This window comes from Falco punctatus (genome assembly GCF_963210335.1).
Source record: "Falco punctatus genome assembly, chromosome: 10".
NCBI lineage: Eukaryota > Metazoa > Chordata > Aves > Falconiformes > Falconidae > Falco > Falco punctatus.
The window spans coordinates 15,791,069-15,815,158 of record NC_137590.1 but is presented as its reverse complement, the minus strand read 5'-3'; the positions used below and the strand labels follow the sequence as shown (position 1 = coordinate 15,815,158).

At 56.5% G+C, this 24,090-nt stretch overlaps 2 protein-coding genes across 20 annotated transcripts; both read right to left on the bottom strand.

Moving 5' to 3' along the window:
• Nucleotides 1-42: 42 nt before the first annotated feature.
• Nucleotides 43-9,781, bottom strand: FKBP1A (FKBP prolyl isomerase 1A). Of its 3 annotated transcripts, none has more exons than XM_080404365.1 (5): nt 9,140-9,278; nt 8,974-9,021; nt 2,526-2,638; nt 1,629-1,781; nt 43-1,110 (listed from the first exon to the last, which is right to left on the bottom strand). In XM_080404365.1, exons 1-4 carry the CDS (start codon nt 9,174-9,176, stop codon nt 1,653-1,655), a joined length of 327 nt encoding a protein of 108 aa, XP_080260491.1. In that variant the 5' UTR covers nt 9,177-9,278; the 3' UTR covers nt 43-1,110; nt 1,629-1,652. The 3 variants fall into 3 exon arrangements, with proteins under 3 accessions (XP_080260491.1, XP_080260489.1, XP_080260490.1); XM_080404363.1 differs by having other exon boundaries at nt 43-1,107; nt 9,140-9,191; XM_080404364.1 differs by lacking the exon at nt 43-1,110 and having other exon boundaries at nt 1,642-1,781; nt 9,140-9,781.
• Nucleotides 9,782-10,104: 323 nt separating this feature from the next.
• Nucleotides 10,105-21,818, bottom strand: LOC308070422 (sodium-dependent lysophosphatidylcholine symporter 1-like). 17 transcript variants are annotated; one of them, XR_013930736.1, is made up of 15 exons: nt 21,563-21,818; nt 18,941-19,060; nt 18,486-18,610; nt 17,389-17,521; nt 16,925-17,003; nt 16,356-16,513; nt 16,142-16,232; nt 15,585-15,739; nt 15,113-15,469; nt 14,038-14,150; nt 13,433-13,576; nt 12,975-13,151; nt 12,704-12,751; nt 10,569-10,705; nt 10,105-10,385 (listed from the first exon to the last, which is right to left on the bottom strand). XR_013930736.1 is itself a non-coding variant. In XM_080404307.1 (14 exons), the coding sequence occupies exons 1-13, from the start codon at nt 21,680-21,682 to the stop codon at nt 12,721-12,723; spliced, it is 1,803 nt and encodes a 600-aa protein (XP_080260433.1). In that variant the 5' UTR covers nt 21,683-21,818; the 3' UTR covers nt 10,105-10,385; nt 12,704-12,720. The 17 variants fall into 17 exon arrangements, 16 of the variants coding, with proteins under 16 accessions (XP_080260433.1, XP_080260432.1, XP_080260430.1 ...); XM_080404307.1 differs by lacking the exon at nt 10,569-10,705; XM_080404306.1 differs by lacking the exon at nt 10,105-10,385 and having other exon boundaries at nt 10,396-10,705.
• Between the last annotated feature and the right edge of the window lie 2,272 nt (nt 21,819-24,090).

Below are 24,090 nucleotides of genomic sequence, written 5' to 3'. Positions count from 1 at the left end.
TGAGCAACAGACAGGCGAGGGAAAAACCTCCAAGACACAGGGTTGAGAAAAGCCAGCATAAAGCATTTTTATTGCAATAATAAAACTTGATACCTTTATGCGGTGGAGAAGAAGTGAACGGCGGCAATTTCTCTTACCAAATCACTAGGCGGGGTGGGGGGGGGGGCAGATAGGACAGCAGCAGGGGAAGCTATGCATCATATGAGGCCAGACAAGCGGCGATGACCAGCATCAGGTGTCAGGAGAGAACGATCAGGTGTGCTCAGACCAGGGACAATTGGGGCCTGATGTTTCCTTTCCAGGGCGGGAGAGAGGGGACAGGGGCGTTTTCTTTGAGCTGAAAAAACCAGCCCCACCACCTCCCCTGCAGACAGCACCTTCCCTTTGCCTGCTGTTCTCCTTTTCCTTTAAAGAAAGCTCAATGTACGCTACTGAATTTTCAGGGTGTGGTGGAGCTCTGGTGGAAACCCTTCTCCATAAATCCAAAAGCGGGGTGGGAAGGAAGGTCCACCGTGAGATGGCAGTGAAGCAGGAGCAGAGCAGACCCCCTTCCCAGGAGCAAACCCATGGTGCCAGCAGCGATGCTGCGCCCTCCCTGGAAGCAGGGAAAGGACACGCTGCTCCCCCGCTGCCCCGGATCCAGGCAGATACCTACACACAATCCTAGCGCTACTTTGCTCTCCGCATCCGTTCAGCCTCGACAGCCTCACTCTGCTATGGCTTTTGCAGCAGCAGCAATTTCTGGTTTGAAAACACCATAGAGATCTGCACCAAAACAAGTAACTAACAGGTTTCCTTTTGTTCAAATGACTCCTATCTAAGAGTGGCCCACCTGCGTGCTACGGGCAAAACGCAGTCTACACCTGGAACAAAAATAAGATTAAGAACTTGACCCAAAAAAGATTTGAGGTTTATGGCGTATAGTTTAAAAAGACATAAAAACACGATACAAGGAGGAAGAGTCAGACGCAAAGCTTAGTGACCAAAGGCATTCAATCAAGGTGTAAGGTTATACAATGAGTGTAGTGGACTATCAGGAAAAGCTCCGTACAAAGTCATGTGCACTCTTCTTGAAGCTGAGATTCTGGATTCCTCCATGTGCCAAACCTGCTGGGAGAGGAAAGGCAGCGTCACAAAGCTGCCCGCCCGCCCGCGGAGGAAACCCGGCAGAGGGAGCGTGGGCATGGGCGGGCAGGCTCCACACAAACCGCACCACTCGCCCAAAGCGGGAGCCAAGCCCCGGTTACAGGGGGGAAGCACAGCCCCATCCTGCCCACGCTGCAGGACCCACACACCAGCAGCAAGAGAAGCACGAGGGGGAGCAGGCAGGCGAGACCCGCCATGCAGCAACACCATGCAAGGAACCCAGGGCACGGTCAACCAGCCTCGCAATGCCTCCATGGCACGAACCCACTCTGCCAGGCTGGGAGCTTTGCCCATACCACCAGAGCGACCCCCATCTCACCAGCCTCCTGAAAGCAACTTCTACCCACAGCCATAAACCTACCCCCTCCTTCTCATACCCCCCACTGCCATCACCTCCACCCACAGCAGCCCGAAACAAAGGACGGGGGTCTCGAGTTGCCCCCAGGCCACAACACTCCCTGCCGGCAGCTGCCCCTCCTTACCCAAGGACAGGGTGCGGGAGTAGGTCATTCCAATTTCATGAGCTCCACATCAAAAATTAGAGTGGCGTTTGGTGGGATGATCCCTGGGTGGCCAGTAGAGCCATAGGCGTAATCTGGGGAGATGGTCATCTTTGCCCGCTGACCAACGCTCATCTGGGGACAGGGACAGAAATAAAGGGATGTCAGGAGATGGGCACTGCCAGATGAGTGACAGCAAGAGGGACACAGATCTGTCCTCACTCCTCTCCCCACACTGGGCAAGAGCAAGGACCCAGGCCGGACAAACCGGAGGGGACAGAAGAGGAATGGGAAGAACATCAGAAGGGCAGGCAGCACGGGCTGGAAAAGGAGCAGTGCTTGAGATGTCTGTCACACCAGGGAAGGCAGGGAATGGCCTGGCATTCCCTACAGCCACTGGCACCCTTGTGCCGCGCTGCCCTGCGTCCCCACACAGCCATGTGTCCCCACGCAGCCATGCGTGCAGGAGCCGGTGCTGTGCCGTGCCCACCAGCCCTCCCTCTGCGTGGGCTTCGCAGCCCAGGAGCTGTCTCCACTCGGTGCGGGAGGCCCCAGCGCTCCCCGCCGCGCTCCTTCAGAGCTGACTCAGTAGGGAAATGTCACCGCTGAGTCACCGACGTGCCGTAGGTGTTCCTGGGGCCCGGCCCTGCTCCATTCCTGCCATCTGGCAGGTGGCAACGCAGAAGGTGATATTCACACCCACACCTCCCAGCGCCGAGGGGGCGGAGGGGTGGAAAACACAGGGGAATAAAATAAAAAAAAATAAAAAATAAGAGAACGAGCTGCACACAGCGATTCCTGCCCACGCTGCAGCTCCCCAGGCGCGCGGCTCTGCGCAGCCCTGTGAGGCAGACTACGAGGCGGAGGAGCAACGGGCACCTGAGCGACTCCTTCCTCCCAGCCGCGGATCACCTCCTGCTTGCCCATCACAAACTTGAATGGCTTGTTCCTGTCGCGGGAGGAATCAAACTTCTTCCCATCTTCCAGCATACCTGGGGAGAGAGGGAGGGAGATGATGGTGACACAGGGACAGATGCACACATGACGGCGTGAAACAGGCTGTGACCTGGCAGCCTGAGCAGGTGACCGTCACCCCGGGACAGCTCACAGGGCCCTGAGTCAAAGATGCTTCTCAGCTCAGCCTTTCCCCCACAGGAACACCTGCACGGGGTGGCCTGGAAGGGAAAACCCCCACCAGCACCCCAAGGGTACCATCCACCCTGGCAGCAGCAGCCCTGGCGCAGGACAGGATTGCTCCTGGCTGCTTTGACCCAGAGAGCAGCGCTCCTCTGGGCTGGGATCAAGCACAGATGAGAGGAGCAGATGGAAGCAGGGAAAAAACACCTTCCCCGCCTCACAGCACCACTGTTAGCCGTTTTGCAGGCAGCAGGATCAGGCCAGGCGCTTCCCATCCGGCCAGCAAACACGCCCCTTGCCATGGGCAGGCTTCCATCGTCAGGCACCCAAAAAATCCAGAGCTCTGGTGCTCTATCTCAGCTGCCACCAGCCTCCAGCCCTCCCCATGCCCAGCTGTGTCCCACTGATCCACAGCCAAATGACTCCTGTACCCAGGAACGACGACAGGGAGAGGCAGCACCAAGTGCTGGGCACATCTGCCCCGAGCACCCCTCCTTCCCCCAGCACGGGGAGGGCTGAGCGAGGCCGATATCCCCAGGGCTAAATATAACTCCCCAACACGAGCAAGGCAGGAATTTCCTCCCCTCCCTTGCTCCCTGCCTGACCTTCTTGGGGAATCTTGGAGCCAGAGATGCCTTACAGGAGCAGCAACTCAACTGGCCAGCAGAGCTGCTGCTCCTATAAGGCAGCTCCAGCTCTGCATTAACACAGTCACTGCCCTGTACAATAAAAGCAATATTAAAACCCTCCTCCAAATACTTCTCACTTCTTCACTTCCCAAAACAGTCCAAAAACCTGTTTTCCTGGCTGGAAACTGCTCTGTAGTCTTGAAAAACCAACCTCACCCAGCAATGCATGGGACACAGTGACTTCCCTTCACTAGGGCACTGTCCACAGGCAAGAGAAAAAGCATCTGTGCAAAAGCTGGGACAGGACATCGCTCCCCAGCTCGCACCGCGACCAGAGCAAATGGCACGCAGCCACGGTAACTTGAGATGCTGAACGGAAATAAGAGAATGGGAAAAAAATACATCACCTGTGCAGGGGCAACAAGCACCGAAACACCCGGGCTGTAGGAAGATGCAGGGGGTGGGGGCCGGCAGCCCACCTTTCTCTCAGGGAGTGGAATTAAGCTTTTAATTTCACAGAAAGCAAAAATCCCGTCTCCAGGGCTTCAAGCATCAGCTCAGCTGGTCACAGTGTAGCCATGGACTTTGGAATAGTAAATCTGGAGTTTTCTCATTTCTTCCTTCCAGGATAAACCTCTTGTCGCTGAACCTGCTTCCAGCCACGTCTGGCACTGCTCCCTGCTCCCGTCCGCTGGCCTTCCTCCCGCCCGGCGGGGATGCTGGCAGCAGGGACCCAGGGCAGGCTATACCGGCTGGCACAGGCAGTGCCGCTTGGCTGTGGCCCGAGCTGACCCTGAGCTCAGCTCCGAGCCCTCAGGCGCTGCAACAAGCCGGGGAGGCTGCAGAAGGATGGAAGGGAGCCTGCCACCCTTCTCCCCAGGCACCCACAGCAGAAAAACCGCGGGGGCCACGCAGCACAACCCCTCTGCTTGTCATGGCAAATCGGGACCTGTGGGATGCTGGTGGGGCATCCACAGCCTGCGGAAGTGCATCCCATTTAATGCCCCAGCGAGGGGAATGTAAAGGCATCACCAGTGGCACAGGAGATGCTGCAGACCTCGCACAAGAGTGGGTGGCACTGCCCACCTCTGCCACGCAGATCACCTGTCCGAATCCAGCCTTGTGGGAAGTGTTTTGGAGCTGGCAGCACCCTGGCTGCAGGAGAGAGGGATTAATGGACTAAGCTGGTTGCAGCGACCCAGGGGGATCGATCGCTGAGGCTGCCCCTGGCCCAGGATGGTGAGTGTCACACACAGGAGCTTTTCCCTGCTCCGCGGCATGGGGCTGCCACACTCCCTCCATCACATCGTCGGGGAAAACAAAGAGGCTCCAATGCTTTGGAGGCAGCATCCTCATCTCAGGCACCTCCTCTGCCCGCGAGGCTCCCGGGAGATTTCTCCAGCCCTGGACAAGTATGAGCAACCATTTCCTCATCCCTGCCATCCCAAAGCAAGGAGATAACGAGATCTTAAAGCTAGGAGAGGCAAAGCATCCTCTGGCAAAAGCAGCTGCCCTGCCAGAGCTCCAGGAGCAGCAACCAGCCCCTGGCACATCCTGGTTCATCACAGCCCTGGCAGCGCTCCTGGCTTGTCACCACCAGCCCCGCAAGGGCAGAGCCCATGGAGGTGGGTCTCTTTACAGAGACCCACTGCCCCACCCTGAAAGATCTGACCCCTGCAGAGATCTCAGCTGGGCTATATGAACACCAGGGGGGTCTGGGGGAAGCACAGTGAGGAAGAGCACGGAGCCCTGCGGCCGGGGCTGCAGCAGCCGCGGGACGGAGCGGGGGGCTCTGGACAGGCAGCAGCGCAGCCCTGCCAGGTCTCTGCCACACTTGGCAGGCAGCAGCCAGGAGACGCCAGCTGCAGCGTGCGCCTTGGCTCCCGTCCCCCTGGGCGGGCAGAGGCGGCAGAGCAGCGCTGGAGCAGGCAGGCAGAGGCAGCCCCTGAGATAAACCTGCAGGTCTGGGTTCCGCTGAGGGGGTGTGGAGCCCCACCTGCACCCCCTCCATCCCCTCTGCCCCAGGATGCCAGTCCTTGGCACGGCCACTGCCCAGGGGCTCCTGCACGGAGCCAGTTTCCCAAGGAAAGGAAGCAAGAGACTGGAGCAGTGGGGCAGGCACCTCTGCTCCAGCTCGAGGAAGGGACAGGATGGGAAACCCTTCCCAAAAACCCTGGGATACCCCGCACACTCCAACTCCCCGCGTCAGGACGGGGCTGCCCAGCTGAGGTTAAATCCTGCCTCCACCAGCAGCCTCTGCCAGGTGCTTCAGATCCCAGGGCCTGAGCTGCCCGCACCGGCGCTTCCCACCACGCAGCCCATCACCACCCGCAGCTGGATGCAGGAGGGGGCTCTGCCCACCGTTCGCGGTGGCCTGGCAGGAGAGAGGACCCCTGGGGCAGGCAGGGAAGGGGGTGCTTCAGAAGGTGCTGAGCTACCCCAAATCCCCCAGTCGGCAGCTGCACAGCTCGGTAGGAAACACCTCACAACCACAGAGCGTTCACTGCTGCTGTGCAAGCGGCAGCACCCAGGCGCAGTGGGGAGAGCCCCACCACACCAGGTACTGTGCAGACAGCAGAAATTGCCAGCACCAAGGCTGCATCCAGCCTGCACAGCAACACAGAGGTGCTGGGGAGGGATGGTGGTCCCCTCTGCGGCTATCCTGCTGGAGAAAGCCAGTTTTCTCTAGTATCCCTCCCAGCGCTTCCATTCCCTACTTCCAGCTCACCTCCCCTCCGAGACACAACACGCTGGGCGTGCTCTGCCACTCAGGCCAAGCTGCTCGGCCAAGCCAAGCCAGGCTCACTCCCATCCCGGTGCTCCCCAACATGACCACGGCCCCCCCATTTCCCCTCCACAAGCACAGTGGGGTGGCCATGGTCTCCCCACCCTCTCCGCAGCCCCCCCGTGCACTCAGACAGCAGCTCACCCTTGCACCAACTCTCTTCACCCCCAGCCTGCTCCTGGGGAGCACAACACCCAGCCCCAGCAGCTCTCTGGGTCATCACGGGAGCCCCAGCCAAGCCAGCACAGCATCCCACCTTGTCCTGGCTCCCATCCCAGCAGCCAGACCCAGGGGGGTCAGGTCTACCGGGCCTCAACCCACACCTTCCTCCCCACTGACGTGCTCCTGTGCAGCCCTCCTGCCCCCTGCCAATTGCTGCGAGCAGTCCCGAACACACTGGGGAACTTTATCCTTCATTTAGTTTTTTTAAGAGCCCTTTGTAGCAGATTTCATATCAAAGGCTGTTTCGGACACCCCGCTGCGCAAGCTCTCCGGCAGCACTCCCCTGGCTCCCCCCGGGGCTGCAGGCACCATCTTCCACAAGGAGCAGAGACCCCGGACTGAAGAAGGGGAAAGGAGCCCCATTCCCCCAGCTCCCACCCATGCCTCCACCTCCGCAATCCCAGCAGGAGCAACCCACATCTCCCAAGGAGGTGGCCCAGAGGATGCTCCACTCTACTTCCTTCCCCAGTGCTGCACGCCCGCACCGGGGCCATCTGTCTGTCTGTCCCTTGCCCTGGGATGAAACAGCTGCTGTCAGTGGGGCCAAGGCCCACGGAGCAGAGGCTTGGGCACAGGCAGAAACAGCAGCAGCCGCAGGATGGCCAGCCGAGCTGGCTCCCCGCACTCCCTTCCCCTTGGGTCACCGGGTTTTTTTCCAAAATTGTTTTTAACTGAACGCATATCCATAGCCCAGCGCAGGGAGAGCTGGCTCGCCGCACACCACAGGCTGGATCTCCCCAGTGCCGGCAGGTTTCTGCCTGGGCGCAAAGGGCAGCTGGGGACGGAGCCACCGCAGGGCTCTGGAAGGAGCCTCGGAGCGTGGCACCTCCCGTGCTGTGCTCTGCCAACGTCCCCGATGGTGATCCGGGACCCGTGGGCACCGTAAAGGGGCCGGGGAATCAGGGGTTTCTAACGTTTCTCAAGAGCCCAGCACCACGCTGCCGGCGCAGGCAGTGTTCAGCCACAAAAACGGTGTCAGGGACTGAAGGTGTTTGATTTCTGCTGCCTGCTGAGGCAGGGGGGCCCGAAGCTGCCTGCAGAGGGAACTGGGGTGGGGGGGTGGGGGTGGAATAAAGGACAAAAGGAGACAATAATAACAAACAAAAAAGAAAAAGGAAATTAGAGAACCGCTCCCACGCACAGCGGATCGCTGCTGCTGGGGAGGATCTGTCAGGAGCAAGTCACCATGCAGCACTTTGCCAGAAGCACCGGGACATGGGGCTGGGATGCTGGTGACCCGCAAGCGGCTCTGCCAGGGCCGGGGAGGACGGCAGAGCTCCGGCAGCGCTGCGGGAAGGGAGAGCGGGCGCCGGGAGCCGGGAGGGCTGGCAGGCAGCGGGGCTGGCCCACCGGGAGCCACTTGACTGCCTGCCAACCGCTCTTTGTTCTTCCAGCGGCGGAGGAAACAGGGTGGCCGGGGAGACCGGGCTGCTTCCTCTCCCTCCAGACAGGGGGGACAGGGGCGGCGGTGGGCTGGATGCCCCCCAGCCCCACGGCGGGCAGCGCTGCCCGGGGTCCCGCTCTGCAGAGAGGGGCACCCCCAGCCCCCCAGCGCGGGGAGGGCGGCAGGGGAGCCAGCTAGAGCAGCACAGCCACAAACGGGTCGATGTTTTCACCCTGCTGCAGAGTGGCCACCGCGGTGAGCCGGAGCTGCTCGAGGGGTGGGCTGAAGGGGAGAGGGACCCCCGGCGTGACCTCCGAAGCATTTCTGGGGGGTCCCACCGTCGGTTCCTCTCTCCCCCCGCGAGAGCTCGCAGAGGGCACCGTGGGGAGCAGGGCCCTCCCCAGCCCTCGTGGCAGCCCCTCGTGGGAATCCCACACCCGAACAGCCCCCGCGTTGCCCGTGCCAGGCCCCCCTGCCCCACGCTCCCCCAGCCCCAAAACCGGCCCGGGGCGTGCTGTGGGTCCAGCTCTACCCCACGGGCACCCCGGCTGCCACCCCACGGGGGAGAAGGGGCTGGGGCTGCAGGGATGGTGTTGGGGAGGGGGCTGCCCCCCACCCCACCCGCAACGGTCTCTGGCAGAGGGGACCCCGCTCTGACACAGCGAGCCCCCAAGTTGGGGGGGACGGTGGGGGTCCCACGGGAGCACCCAGCGGGGGGGGGGGGCTCGGCTCGCCCCGCCGGTCTCTGCTGCCCTGGGACCCCCCCGGGAGCCGCTGGGTACGCGACCCTGCGTGCCCCCCGGGCACCCCCAAAAAACGGGCTGGGGGTGAGTGGAAAAGGCCCCTCCATAGACGGGGCAGCGGGACAGGCGGGGACCACAGGGACCCGCTCCCCCGCCATACCCCCGCCCCGGGGCCCGGCCACCCCCCCCCCGCCCCGGCAAAGCGCCCCCGGGGCGAGCCGGACCCCTGTGGAGCGCCGGGCCGCCCACACGGGCCGGGCCCGGGATGCCGGCAGACAGGCGGGGGGTGGGGGGCAGACCCCGCTCCTCCGCCGCGCCCCTCGGTCACCGGTCCGGGCCGCGGCCGCCCGGCCCTGCCCTGCCCTGCCGTGCCCCGGTGGCGGCGGGGCCGCCCCGCCCTGCAGGCCCCGCGGCGGGCGGCACTCACCCGTGTAGTGCACCACGCAGGTCTGGCCGCGCTTGGGGAACGTCCGCCCTGCGGGGAGACACACACCGTCAGACCACCGGCACCGGGGGGACCCGGCACCGGGACCCGCCACCGGCACCGGTCCGGCGGGGAGGGGAGGGAGAAGGGAAGGCACGCCGCGGCTCACCGTCGCCGGGGGCGATGGTCTCCACATGCACGCCCATGCCGGTGCCGGTGCCGCTCGCGCACCCGCAGCGCCCGCAGCCCGAGGGAGGAGGGGCCACGTGTGCGCAGCCTCGGCCGCCGCGCCGCCATAGAGCCCGCCCGCCCGCCGCCTAGACGGGCCCCACCCCCGGCGGCCGCCATCTTCCGCGCTCCCCCCCCCCCCCGCCTCCTTCCTGCCCGGCCCCGGCCGCCATCTTGGCACCGCGCCGTTGCCGGGGAAACGCGGGAGCCGGCGGTGCGGGACCCCCCCGGGCTGGGGTCCTGGCAGGCTCTGCCCACCCATCCGCCATTCCAGGCGCTGGGAGCGGGGCGGGCCGGCCGCGGGGAGCCCGCCCGGCCGCGGGTGCGTGGCCCGGCGCGGGCCCAAGGCTGCCAGCGCGGTGCTCCCCGGCAAGGCCGAGGTGCCGGCGCCGGCCGCAGGCCCCAGCCAGGAGCCCTCAGGGTTTCCACAGCCCCCGAGGCAGGCGCTGTGCCGGAACCGGGAGCGTTGGGCACACGCAGCGAGAGCCGCCGGGGAGCCGCCGATGTGCTGATGTCTATATTCTATATTCGTGCTGATGTACACATCTATATTCGTGCTGCTCCTCATGCGCAAGGCTGGGGGGTCAGCGCCAGCCCCCCATCACGGGGACAGGTTCAGCAGAAGACACGCAGGTTTGAACAATCCCACACGCAAAAGGACTTTCTTCTGGGAACAGCTGGAACTATTGTCTTTTTTTGGTCAAAAAAAAAAACCCAAAATCACTCCAGGCACAGGATTTTTGCCTCAAAGCGTCCTATTTCCTTACTTCAAGGAGATGAACTTGAGTGTCCACAAGGGAACAGAGAAGTTCCAAGGACAGCCAAGAGACTAATAAAAAGCCAGTATTCTCAGCAAGTGCATTAAAATGGGACACAAGAGGAGGAAACTCTTAAAATAACAGATAATGGGATGAAACAAGCTTTAATTGCTTCTATGCCTTGCTTGCATCTTTTAAATACTGAAATACCAAGGGTGGGTTTTTTTTTTCTTCTAGCTTGATGCCATAGCATTATTTTTTATGTTAAAGCAGAAACACACAGATGGTGCCTGTGGTCCCTGACTTCCCGTCAGCGTGGCAGATGTGCGAGGCCCAGAGTCAAGATGAAAAATAGCAGGGAAGAAAAAGGGGCACGTTCTCATCCCTCCCGATTAATGCCATCTCGGAGAAGAGCTGGGCCTGCTCTCCCTGCAAGAGGCAGTAACAAACAAGGATCTGAAAGGGGAAAATACTGCTCTGTGTATGCCCACGCTAAAGCCCTTGCCATGCCAGTGCAGGCACGCTTGCACAAGTCAGGCACTGCAGCTCTCGCCCTGGGTGGGGTGTTTTCTTGGGGTTTTTCTACTCCTTGACATAACCTGCTCATCTTACCAGTAAGCAAGGTCGCTGCAACAGCCAGTACTTCAACAGGGGCAAGGGGCCCAACCAGGTCTGACCACCCCTCACTGCTCAGTGTCCAGCTGATCGAGACCCAGGAAAGGTTCAGGTCAGATTCTGGTCTCTAAACTCTGGAGAACGCACAAAGGCTTGAAAACAAGTGAATTCTGCCCAAACCACTCCCTGCCCTCTGGACCATCTGCTGGCAGAACTCACAAGAAATACCAAGAATGAAAAGCATGACCATTCAGATTTAATACTGTAAAAAATAAATGGGACATTATTTGCTACACAGAAGCACCACCCCAGGCAGCTGTGGGGCTGGCAGGCACCACGCACGCCATCAGCAGCTCCCTGCTCTGCATGGGGTCTGTCCTGCTCTGCAGTGGCCCGTGGCCTGTTCACAGCCCGTGCCGCAGGTTGGGAGCTCCAGATCAAGCCCACTCCTCTGTTCCAAGGAGTGTGTGTGCCTTTGAAGAGAAGGTTTGTCAAGTTGTCAAGCTCTGGATCAGGCTGCACAGGGAAGTGGTGGAGACTAGATCCCTGGAGGTATTAAAAAGACGTGTAGATGTGGCACTTAGGGACATGGTTTAGTGGTGGACTTGGCAGTGCCCTGGGTTAACAGTTGGACTCCATGATCTTAAAGGTCTTTCCCAACCTAAACAATTCTATGATTCGTAATTCATGCTTCTGCAAGACTTTAAACGCTCAACAATCAGAGCGTTTCCTCAGTGCTCAAAGGCATTTGCTTGTTTGTAAATCCAGAGGCAGCAAGGCTGAAAGGAACGTGGCAGAGGGCAGTGCATCCCAACACACCTGACCATGGGTTTAGTCAGGTGATCCCAAGGAACATCCTTCACACTCCAGAAAACAAAACAACAAAAAAAGAAAGGAAAAAAAAAGGTGGGGATGGGTGACAGGGACAACAGGGGGGAGGGGGCACGATGGGAGGAGGCTCTTTGTGCTGCTGTGAAATTGTTCTGAATCTGGGCTGTTGTGACGCTCCTGCAGGTACCCTGACACAGCGCAAAAACACCATCTCCCTCACCGATGGCAAGGTTGCGCCACAAGACTTAAGGCTTCAAATTAATTCAGCACACAACTGGGGAGCAATTTGCTCAGATCCTGCCAGTGTGCACCAGAGTGGAGAACTGCAAGGTCAACCAACGGTCAGATACAGCTCTAGCCCTAAAAATAACCAGCCTCATTGCTCTGCTTCTGCACAAGGCTGAACACAGCTCAGTGCTACCAGCCACGAGATGGCTGATTTCTCTTCTTCCCCCCACTGCCCCCTCACTGTTGCCAGGAGAGATGTGGGGGTGCTGAGCAGCTCTTGCAAGATGCTCTAGCTATGGGCTACAATTTAAAAGCAACTCATCTCTTGACATTCATTTGACACTTCTGATATAACCTCCCAACCAAAAACCAGGACAAGCTGCCAGACACCCCCCCCCCAGCTGCCTGACCTGAGGCAGTGCAGCCCATTCCCACAGTCTCTTGCACCAGGAAGCTCCTGGTTTCCCAGTAGCGACTCAGCTAACAAGGCCAAGGTAGATGGACAGAGCTGGCTTCCGCTACCCTGCTACCAGGTGTCATTGTCACTGCACATGCTTTAAAACACTGCTGGCTTGAACTTCACCCTTATTCAAAGAAACTCTAAACCTTTCCCTGTGAAAGGGCAGTCTAAGCACAAAGATGTGCACTATCTTTGCAGTATTTTCCCTAAAACCTGGTCCTCTCAAAAATAATCTCTGTGTTCTTTGTGCATGCTTTCCCACAAGGTTATGTGACACCTCTGCACCCCAGTGTGTGTGAGCACTGCTCTGGGGCTGGCAGGGTTCCTTCCTCTCTGGCACTGCAGTGTCTCCCAGGACAGCACAGATCTCCCTTGCCCAGCTCTGTCGTGACCTGCCAAACCCTGGAGAAAGCAGCTCTGATGAGGTGGCAGGGCTGGAGCTGCAGCAGGACCCCCTCCCCATCCCGTGCCTGCCAGCCAGGAGAGGGAACGGGTCAGGATGCAAAACAGGCCTTTGGGACAGGGAACAGGAAACAACAGGAAGCGGTGACTTTCCCTGACAGCAGCACATCCTGACAGGGCAGCAAATCCGTGTCCTTCCCAATGAACTCACCCACTTCAGCCCTGGGTTTATTCTCCGCTGCCACGCTGTACCTGATGTCTGTCAAAAGGAACACAAGCACTCATGAAATCTGGAGTGGTCTCCAAAATACCCCGAAGCCCTTTAAGAAATGCACCCCTTGAAAGGATCATAGCCCAGGGACGGGGTGCTGGACTGGACACACAGAGTCCCTGCCCTGTACAACATTTCTGTGTTGGGCAAGGACCAAGGCAGACACCCAGATTAATGCTAGGTGACCTGGCTTCAGGGAGCTTATATTTACCCCATTTCCTCCATCTCTCTTCTCATCTGCTTCCTCCTCTCCTCATTGATGGGATGGAGGCAGAAGATGATTATGGCAATGAGCAGCAGGCTTATTGGGACTGGGGCCATGAGAAGCTGCAGGATGAAGACGATGGAGGGGTTGTACATGCACTTTTCAGCATGGTAACCTGCAAAACTAAAGAGGAGAACAGTTTTCCTTCCCCCAGCCCCAACCGGTCACTGCAGAAAGGCAAGCAGACACCTCCATCACTTTCCTCTAGAGCCTGGCATTGGAGGTCCAGTTTTGGGGAATTTCCCACTCCTTTCTGCTCCTCTTACTCCCAGAAAATGTTGGAAAGACAAATTTGGATACCCCTGTGACTCATTCCAGCATCTCCTATCAAGGCTCTAGAAAACAGCAGTGGAAAGTGCTTGTGCTGGGACGACAAAATAGGGGAGGTAGTGTTTGGGCCTTACTGTAAACTCAGTATCGATATCCCCACAGCAAGGCCACCTGCAAACTTGTTGAAGAAGACATAAAACGAGTAGAAGAGAGCTTCCAGGTTGAGGTAGCTGGGGTTCCTCAGCATGAAGTCATCCACAGTATCTGGCAGCATGGACCTGGGGACAGACAGCCCCACAGATGTGTTGGTGATACCCACACCAGCTGAGCTCAGCTCTAGCTGCTTCCAGGCCTCTTGAAGCAGCAGAGACAGACAGAAACCCCTTGCAGAACCCCACTCTAGAGACCATTTTGTGTCTGTCCTCTGCCGTAGGTAAACAAGGCAGAGAGCATCTTACAGAGAGGGTGCAGCGGCTGCTTCAGAAGAAGGGAAGACAAACAGCACCTTGCACAATGATGGGTGTCCTGTTGCTGAGCCCGAATGCAGACTGAGCGATGCTGCTGGGGGACCATGCATTACATCCATGCGCCTTCCCACTCCCACCTCCATGTGTCCCTCTGCAGCTCAAAAGCTGCTGTATTGAGCAAACAGGCAGCCTCGGCACCTCATGGGTGGTGCTTTCCCTATAACCTTCCCCTCCTCTCCACCTGACAAGTGGCTTGAGGTGCCGCTGCTCACCATGGTAAAAGGTAGAGCACAGCCATGCTGCAGCCTGCCACGATCACCAAGAAGATGAAGGCCAGGAAGTTGTGTGTCACCTGGGTGATGGCTACCAGGGCTGGGATGATCAGCTGCACAGTGAGAGGAAAAGGAAAAAACAAAAGCACACATGGGCCCTTTCTGCTGCTCACAGGCAGTTTGCACTCGTCTGCCCAATCAAAGGCCGTGCTCCCCACTTCCCCACACATTTCACAAACAGAACTGCTTCTGTCCCCTGTGCAGTGCAGCATGGAGAGGCCCTGGGCAGGCTGACACTGGCAAGAAAACCTTCCTCATGAATAAAGAAGGGATGGTTATGGGGGGCAATGGAGGCAAGTGGTTGAACTGGAAAGCTGAATCTGCTGTGGCTGCACCCCATGTCTGTGAGGAAGGCATCTGGAGATAGCTCCTCAATGGGATTTGAGGACCTAATTCTGCAAAAAAGTTAAATGGCATTTCCTTGCTGACCTGCAAAGCCAGGCAGCAGCCAGACATGTGTCTGATGAGCAGGCTGTTTCCTGGCCAGTGCCAAGCATGGCACACAGCCCTTCCTTCCCTCCCCATGCCTCTCATGGAACTGGCTGGCAGAACTTGGATCACTTGCATCAAGCATGCAAGATCCTGGAGCAGGACAGAGGCCACAGGATGATGCTTGCGTGTGCACATGAGACTGGTGCATTGATACAACATCTGATCACACGCTGCTCACCAAATCTGCAGCCACAGAGTCTCACAGTGTGAGCCCTTGCTTGGGTGATGCTGCAGGCAACGTATAATTTACCCCTTGTCCCAGAGTTGGTCCCTCAGCCTCCCTGCACCTTAACGCAAAGCTCTGCAAAGCCCAGGCCCCTGACACCAGCAGCAGCCAGACACAAGGAACTGCAGAGCTGCCATCAGCTACTGACTTAACACCTGGTCACCTGCAGTGCAGAGGACAATGTGCTCAGGGCCACCCTTAGCCACCAGCCAGCTCTTCTCCACAGACACCATGAGCAGCTGGGGCAAGGCTGTCCCCCCGCAGGGCTTCTCAGTCCACAACCGTGGGCCAACTCACCGCCAGACCTAGTGATGCTGCTGTTTTCTTTCCAAATCTCCCCAAAAACCACTGCCAAAAGGGAATAGAGAGGGAAGCTGTGACCTGAGGAGAGAACCAAAGGGGTCTCAGCAGTGCCCCCAGGACTGCCAGTCTCTGCCTGGGTGACAGCCTTGCTGATGGGCAAGAAACAGCAGGACATGACTCCACAAGGCTGAGCTGCCCATGCTCAGGGGCTGAGGCGACCCAGGGATCAACTTCTCCACCAGGAAGGTCTGCCTGGGGCTCACTTACCAACATGATAATCACTAAATGCTGGAACTTCCCAGCTAGCCCTGCGGCATGAGTACAGAAGAAGGCAAAGATCCCCTGTGTGATCTGGGAAGGCAATACAGAGACGTTCATGGCTGGGGGTCCCGAGTTCTCTGTCTGGAAAACTTGCCTGGACATCTTTATCCTCCAAGTTCTCTGCCTGCCATGGCAGGTCTTCTACCTGAAAGGCCAGGGATGCAAAGAGGAAGCCACACAGCAGCTGGGTGTAGGGCTTGTGTCCCACAATCATCTTCAGGCAGCTGACAAAGGACAGCTCAGCCTTCCCCAGGGGGTTGAGGGGCCCTGGGAGGAGAAATAGCAGGGCTGGCACTGGAGCTGCCAGAGAAAACGCACAGGATGGGAGGCACAAGGGGTGGGGAGCTACTGGGGTCTGATATCTTGGTGCAGAGACAACAGCCACGGTGTCAGCTACAGGCAGGATTTTGCCTTTTCATGCTGCATGCTCGGGCTGGCCTGTGTGGCTCTGCAGGCTGTGTTGGCGAGGCCTGCTCAGTGTGAAGCAGTGTGCTGCAGACCCTGTCCCAGGCCCACAGCTCCCAGCACAAACCGAGGAGGATCTCAGTATCCAAGTCTGTGTTGTGTTTCTGAGCCCCACACCCAGAGAGCCATCCCCCCATAGAAGCCCAGCTCCCTCTGCCTTGCACCTTCCTCGACAACCCCATCCTCACCATCCGCTGCCACCACGCACCCTCCAAACTGCATCTAAATGGAACTTACCAGGCTGTTCCCTGACTCCAAAGATGAGAATCAGACAGGACAGGCAATAGATCGAGCCCAGGACCAGGGATGCAAATACATAGGCCCTACGCTGGAAAATGAGAGACAGTGCCCAGTGACAATGCGGGTACCCCCACAGAGCTGGCAGCACAGCCAGCGGTGCCCACCCCAGAGCTTGCAGGAGGAGCAGAGGGGCAGCCGGGGCAGCCCTTACTGTGTTCTCCAGCGAGTCTGTGAGGTGGTGGGTGCTGGTGTTGGGCAGGGTCTCGTTTGGCACGTAACAGTCATTCATCATGCGGGCATGGTAGCTGCCCACAATCTGCCCCTGGATTCCTGATCCAAGGAGTGTGCTGAACACCTCAAACCCCATTCCTGTCAGGACGATGAGGAGGGAAACCTCAGTCCCACTTCCTCACTGATGGGACATATCCCTCAGGGTAAAAGACCAGCTCTGGAAATGGGATGGAGGCACCAACATCCAGAGCTGTCCCAGAAGAGGAGACCTGTTGTTTCTCCCTGCTCTGATTTTTTCCTCTTGGCTCCAGCAGTAAATGCTCTAAAGTTTGGAACCAATAAATCTGGCTCTTGAGTCCCCTAGGGATGATATAGATCTAAGAAATGTTTCTGCAGATAAATTCTTTGCAGAAAATGACTGGTTTCATATCCCTGGTTTACCCCATCCACTCTGCAGCCTGTTCAAAGCCAGAACTTATTCACCTCTCCTTTGGGGAGGGTCTCCGAGGAATGCAGGCAGACCAGGGTTGGAGGGGCACAGACACTTACTGTAGGCAGTGGCTGAGTCACGGTCTCTCTGGGTTCCTCCCAGGAACATTGTCAGGGAAGAGTATGGCACATGATGGCACTAGGAAGAGCACAGTTCAAACACTGCTGCTTCCCTGGTTTGCTGGTCATGACCTGCCTCGTCCCTACACACAGCAGGTAATGCTGCCTTTTGTGTCCCCCCTGCACTCGTGGCTTTTCACCCGCTCTGTTCCCACAAACCAGTGATGGAGAAGTTCACGTCATCACATACAGGCAGCCCAGCCAAATCCTCAGCATTAAAATACACCGCTCCACCTCACCACCCCAGCAGGGATGGCCTGCACCATCCTGCACCCCTCACTACTCCCCATCTAGAGCTCTCCAAGGCTCTGCTCCAGGTCCCTTCCTGGGGAGGCTGGGACTCCCCAGCTGACCGTGCAGCGTAAGATGGCATGTAAGACAGCCCCAGGCATCATGTTCCTTACAGTCATGCAAGTCTGGAAGAAGCTGTACATGAACAGGTACCACAGGAATTTCAGGGAGGTGGGGGTGGCATCTGAGAGGGTGAACCACATCATGCAGTAGCAGAGCACCCCGAACGGCATGGAGCATGCGATCCTGGGGAGGAAGCAGAGCTGGTCAGATGTTAACCTCAGATAAGCTGGTAATACTTCTCATTGCACAAGCTGAACTATGTAGCGCAGCCTCTTCCCCAGCTTCCAAACCACAGCCCAGCTACTGCATAATCAGGATCTGCAAGAGGAAGCAGCTTTGCACAGTGAGCGGCCATCAAGTCAGGTTGGGAGGGCTAAACGCAAACACAGAGAAAAAGTAATGTCAAAGTTGTCCAGCATTTCTTACTCTCTTGCTTAACTACTTGAAGGCCTTGTCTTGCAGCAGAACCTCGGGGGCTGCACTCTCTATGTGCAAGTTCTGCCTGTGGTTAGAGCCTAGAGGAGATCCTGCCAAGAGGATGGGGCCAGGCTCTTTTCAGTCATGCTAACTGACAGGACAAGGGGCAATGGGCACAAACAGCAGCACAGCAACTTCCATCTGAAGATGAGGAAAAACTTTCTACTGTGAGAGTGACATAGCACTGGAACAGGCTGCCTAGAGAGGTTGCGGAGCCTCCTTTCCTGGAGACATTCAAAACCTGCCTGGACACTATTCAAGGACAACCTGCTTTAGCAGGGGCTTGGACTAGATGATCTCCAGAGGTCCCTTCCAACCCTGACCATTCTGTGGTTTCATGATCTGCTAGCACAGCTGACTACCAAACTCTGCACATGCCACCACACAGGACTCTCAGGGCACTGAACCCCATGACCTCGAAAACTTGAGGTCCCAGAGAAACAGCAAGCGTACAAGTTTGCTATACATTCCTCCTCTTTCACCACAATGACATATGGACCCCACTCTAAGTTATGTTATCTTCAGTGTCCTTGTGACGTTAAGGTTTCATAACTCTCTAAGCCACAACCACATTAAACTCCTGGTGAGGTGTTCCCAGCTGCCTCCTTATGCTAGCAGTCAAGGAATTTGAGCCCAAAAGCCCTCCTGAGGCTCCAGCCCGGACACTCACCATGGGATCAGCTTGCCATATTTTCTCCTTGGGCTCTTGCTGACTAAGAAGCCAATAGCAGGGTCAGTAACTGCATCCCAAGCTCTTCCAAGGAAAATGATCAAAGAGGCATGGAATGGCTCCAGCTGGGGGGGAAATGGAAACCACAGCTCGAAAGGGAAAGAAGTCCTGATGAAAAGCTGCGAGCAGTCAGCATGATGCATGATGCAGGTCATGCTAGCCAATGTTTCATCTGCATCCCCTGGAGACCACTCCAAGCATTGAAAGTGGCCCAGAAACATCTCCTACACACCCACCAACAATATTTACATCATGCAATTTTCATCCAGTTTGAATGTAATTCTGACGAGCATTTCCAAGGGCTTTGGCCACCCACCAAACCCTATGCTTCCCCCAGTCTGCTGAGCTTATGCTAAGCCCCTTTGCAGATAACCCCATCTCACGTGGCCACTCACCTGCACAACATCCAACAGGAAGATCTGGAGGAAAAACCCAAGGGCATTGCCTGTCATCTGGTAGGGAATGCCCCCAACAGCATAGCAAATCTTTCTGCAGAGCGTCAGTCCTGGATTCTCCTGCAGCCGAGACACCAGGGAACAAGCCCACCTGAGAAATGATACGTACCTCTGGCTGGCAGCTAACCTTTAGCACTGCTCGTCTCATCCGCTGGGTTCTCTAAAGCCCATCTAAACCCTCAGTCATGTCATAAGACCTCACACAACCCACCCACCATGCATATACCTGTCCTTTGCCTGGACATCACTCCACCTGATATTCACAAGCAAGGTGGTCACGGCATTTGGGGTGTTGTGGAGTCCTTCCCCATCTGCTGGAAATCTTGGTGGATCAGGGCACAGAGCTTCCTACGCGCAATCTGCCTGCAGGCAGCAGCCCGGCTCCTGAGGTCCTGCTCAGCGGCGTTTCCTATTCTTCATAAACCTTCGAGGTCTCTTGCACAGCGCTTCGAGCCACTTTCCTCGCCACACCCCACCAGCCCACATCTGTTCCTCCACCAGCCAAGGCCCCAAGGCAAAAGCTGCTCAGTGGACATCTGCCTCATCTGCTTGTCTTAGGCTTGTCTTGTCACCAGGGCCACATCCTGGCATTTCACCTTGATTCTCCTCACAGGCACGTTTGCATAAGATTACAGGCTGCTAACAAACGTGATATATATCTAATGCCAGACACTGTGCTATCTGCTGAGCGGGTCTAACGTCCTTTCCTATTCTATTGACCTACAATCCAGTGGTTCAAGTTCTTTAATATTAAAAAGTACACATTGCATTAGTGATTAGTGACCTGTAACAGAGGGAGTCTGAGAAGAGAGACTGCAAAGGCTGGAGCCCAGGGGATTTCTACAGATCAACAGGGAAAACACAAGGAACGTTTCAGCACACAGGAAAAGGACTGATGGCAAAGCCACTATTTTATTTGGATGTGGTTAGCTTTAGTAAATACCGTACCAAGCCTCAAGTACCTGGCAAGTTCCCAGGGGCAACCTACTGCACTGATCTCTTCCCAGCCCTGAACTGAGCTTTCTGTTTAGCGTGATACACCTCTGCACCACACAAGACCAGGGGTATCCTGCAGCATACAGGGTGAGACCACGTAGAAAGCAGACAGACGATCGGGGGGCAGCTTTCCACTTGGCTGAAGCAGCACATAGCCTTGGCCGCAGCTCAGCTCTCCTAGTACTACACCATTGCTAGAGGCTGTTCGGTTGGGATCAGAGGAGCAGTGGTGGGGTTGCAGCATAGATGCCTGGAGACCAGGGCTGACCTCCCACTTCAGCACAGCCTGCCTTGGATGATGCTCAGGGCTTGTCAGCATCTCGGGTTCCTGGTGTACACCACGTTTCAGCTTTCCTGATCACCGAGCAGCTCCAGCACAGCTCAGAGTGCAGCAGGTGGATTGCTGTCCTGCACCCAAAAAATACACAGCCCTTTCTGGAAAGATACAGAAGGCTCCACTGCTCGCACAGCACGGACGGCCATCCCAGGCAACAGGCCTGGTCCAGACATGGCTGTAAAAGGCTGCAAGCTCCTCCAGCAAGAGCTCTGCAGAAGAGCTGAGAATGAGGAGGGATGAACACTTGGCATGGGGCAGCTGTGCAAGAGACTGGGCTGAGAGACAGACTGCAGGGTCACCCAGACAGTTGGGTAACAGGGAAATCAAGTCAGGGAACGCCTCAAATTCCCACTTGCCCTCATCGCTCATGGGGTGAGGGGGCAACCTGCTGGTTCCCCTGCCTGTTTGGGCTGGACATAGCTTGCTGTGCCGCTGGCACCAGTCGAGCTGACAGCCACCCTCGAGGGGTGACAGACCTTCATTTTAATGGTAAAAGGGAGCAGCTTCCAAACACACAGGCACAATCCCAGAAAGCAGCATTCCAGAAGGCACCAAGCGCATTTCCCTTATGTAGTGATTAGCAATAACTCCTCCACAGCCCGTGCCATGGAAAAAGCACCAACACCGCTGTGCCCATCAGGCTGGAGGGCCCGGTTTCTTCCCACACACCCAGGGGAGCAGAGTGCCTGCCTTCCCCATGCCAGGTAAGCTCAGCAGCCTGCTTGTGCCTCACAGCTTCTGGTCCGAGTTTACTTTCTGCCTTTTATACCTCACAGCAAGAGTCAGGTCCCTTTTATTTCAAATTGCAGAGCAACCTTGTCCCACAGGGATAGCTGAAGCATTAGGCTTGCACCACCACTAAGGAGCACTTACTCATACAACATCTTGTTTGCACAGCAGTTCTGTTTCTAAAATAACAAAGGCATTTCTCCCAGCTGTAAGGTTTTGCGGCAGCTTTTGTTCCATTTACGCTCTCAGCAGGTAGGACAGCACTCTGCACGTCTCTGCCCATTTCACTTGAAAGTCAGCAATAACAACAAAACGCAGAGCCTTACTTTAACAATGTGTTCTTGAGCTCGAGTCATAAACACTTCGAAACACCCCCACAGCCTGTGGCTGCTTGATCCGGGTAGGCTCTGCGTGGGTGTGCACACTCGTGAGGGTTAGTGTGCACGTGTGAGATGCATTTCTGCATGTGAGAAAGAAGCACCTTGGACCACTGATCTCACCTCTCTGCCGACCACTGTCCCCTGTGGAAGAGCTCCCTCCTGGCTTAACATGTGCAGCTCAGCATCTTCATGACCACCTGGAAGCATGACTGCAGACATGACTGTGTCCTTCAACAGCATGTGGCAGGGAAGTAGAAGCTTCCTCGCCCAGGATTGAGGAAGAAGATGCCTCAAACGTCAGAGTGTAGCGCAGACGCAGATCAGAGCTGGATGGAGATTTGACAAGTGAAGATACAACATCTGTGGGGCCCCGGGGGAGCTGATGGAGGGGAAATGACAGGCCCCGAGGGAGGAGCGTGGGCAGACCCTGCCCATGGAGGCAGGAAGGCTGGTGGGGCTCACAGTGCAGCATGTCCTCAGGGCAGTGGCTGCCCAGCTCTCTGCAGTGGAGAAAACTGGTGCCTTTCAAAAGGTCACACTGGGTCCAGCAGTTCCCTCCCACCCCAGGGCTACTGCCACATGGACATCGTAGGGGTGTGGAGAAGTCTTTTGCCTGAGCTCCAGACCACTGCAGGAACATGCTCGAGCCACCCCAGGACTCCTGCCTCAGCACCAGCAACCACCAGCTGCAACATGCAACACAGAACGAACATGCGAAACCCAGGACGGGCAACCAAAGCAGCTGGAGCAGCCAGGGAGAAGGCAGCAGGAACAGGCAAGTTCATGCCCCAGGTTGCTCCCTGACAAAGCCACTCTCTTCCAAGGCAGTGCAGGAAGACCAGGAGACCGGCTCTGGCTCCTTATGTGGGGCTGTGGAAACCCCCTGCCTCTTTGCTTTGCCCTATCCTTAATGGGTGCAAGGTGTTGGCACTGCGCTAGCCCAGGACAATGTCAGTAGAAGCAGGAGGTGTGGGATACATTTTCCTTTCTCTGTTAAATGAGATCTGCAATTATCAACCTCTTTCAGCCTGTAAGCTCCTGAGAGATCTCCCATGGCAATGCAGACCCCACACAGTATGTTTTAACCTGATGACAAGAACCATGCTTTTCTTAGTCCCCTTTCACAGACCCTTCATAGCCCATAAAGCCCAGCAGTCTCAGCATCACAAACCAAAAATTACTCCTACATTAAGAGTGGTAGGAGCCCAGTTACTCAGCGCTGGCTGTGTGGGAGCAGCCAAGTTCCCAAGGCAGCAGTGATCACAGCATGCAGCCAGTCACCGTTACGAGTACTTGGCAAAGCAAAGGCAGAGGGAGAATTGGCTTCAGAGGACAGAAGGCACACAGCAAAAAGGCTGGCATGAAAGGGATCGCACTGCCGCTCTGCCCGCTAATCATCTGTTTGGCACATCTAGTCTCATCAGGCAGCTCTTTAAGAAACAGGCTTCTCCAACTAGATCAAATTCAGTCTCAAGACTGAACTTACATCAGCAGCTGGGGCAGAAGAACACAGGGAAAACCACCTCCCTGTGCTCTTCCTAGGTAACCAAGAGCCCCTGGGAGCGTTAAATCGATGTTAGTGTCTTTGTACCACCATCCATGGCCAAGGGGAACACAAGCACCCATCCTGCAAGGTTCATCACAACACTGTTAGAAAGATGTGTCATCTTCAGCTCAGCCTTGCCTTGTCCAGTGGGGGTTAACCAAAAACCCAAAAAATTTCGCAGGCTTAGTCAGAACTTGGTTAATAAGCCACAGTACAACTGAGTCAGCGGCATCTCTCTTCACTGCTGTTTTACTGACATCCCAGATAACAAATATCACTCACACTGGACCACAGCCAGTGCAGTGGGAGCCAAATCCCTGTCTCCCACCAGCATATCTAAGCATACATCTCTATAAGAAAGCAAAATACATCTCTCCCCACCCAAGAGGAAAGGGGAAACTCAAAAGGAAATATAAAAACCTGATTTTAATTTTTTTCTCTAGGCCATTTTGTACCCACTCATCACACACAATTACATTTGGACAGACACAAGGTACCTTTGGAAATTGTACTCAGCACTTAATCCTCTGGCTCTTTGGCACTCATTTACTCTCCAGGTGCAAATAGCTGCATTTTCTGCTCACAGACTAGAAAGCCAACAGATGACCAACAGTTACCTCCCAGAGTAGCTGTGTAGCTCTTGCTCCCTAGCTAGTTCAGCGCACAATTATCCTCAGCACAGGAAAGCTTTATTTCTGCTCTGCTCAGATCCTCCCAAAGCCTTTTGTCATGTTGCTCAGTGCCTTACAGAAGATAGCATCACCCGTTGGGTCTAGACAGCTTGCCTCTGCACAAGAGGGGGGTTCAGCTTTGTGCTAGAAAGGCAGATTTCAGTGAAAAGCACCAGTATCATTGTTAATCACTGCTACACACTGGGCTACTCACTACAAGCAATGAGCTTTCTAATAATGCTGTGTGTCAAGGTCTGAAATCTTAACCAAACCAGCTTACCCATACACTGTGCACACCAAGGGTCTGGAGCAAAAGGCAGATGAATCTTCCATCGCTACGCTGATCCTTTGCTATCAGTTCCTTAGAAATAGGTTTTGAAAAAGGGAAAGCACTCAGCAACACTGCAGCTACACCCGTTTTTCTGTTGCAC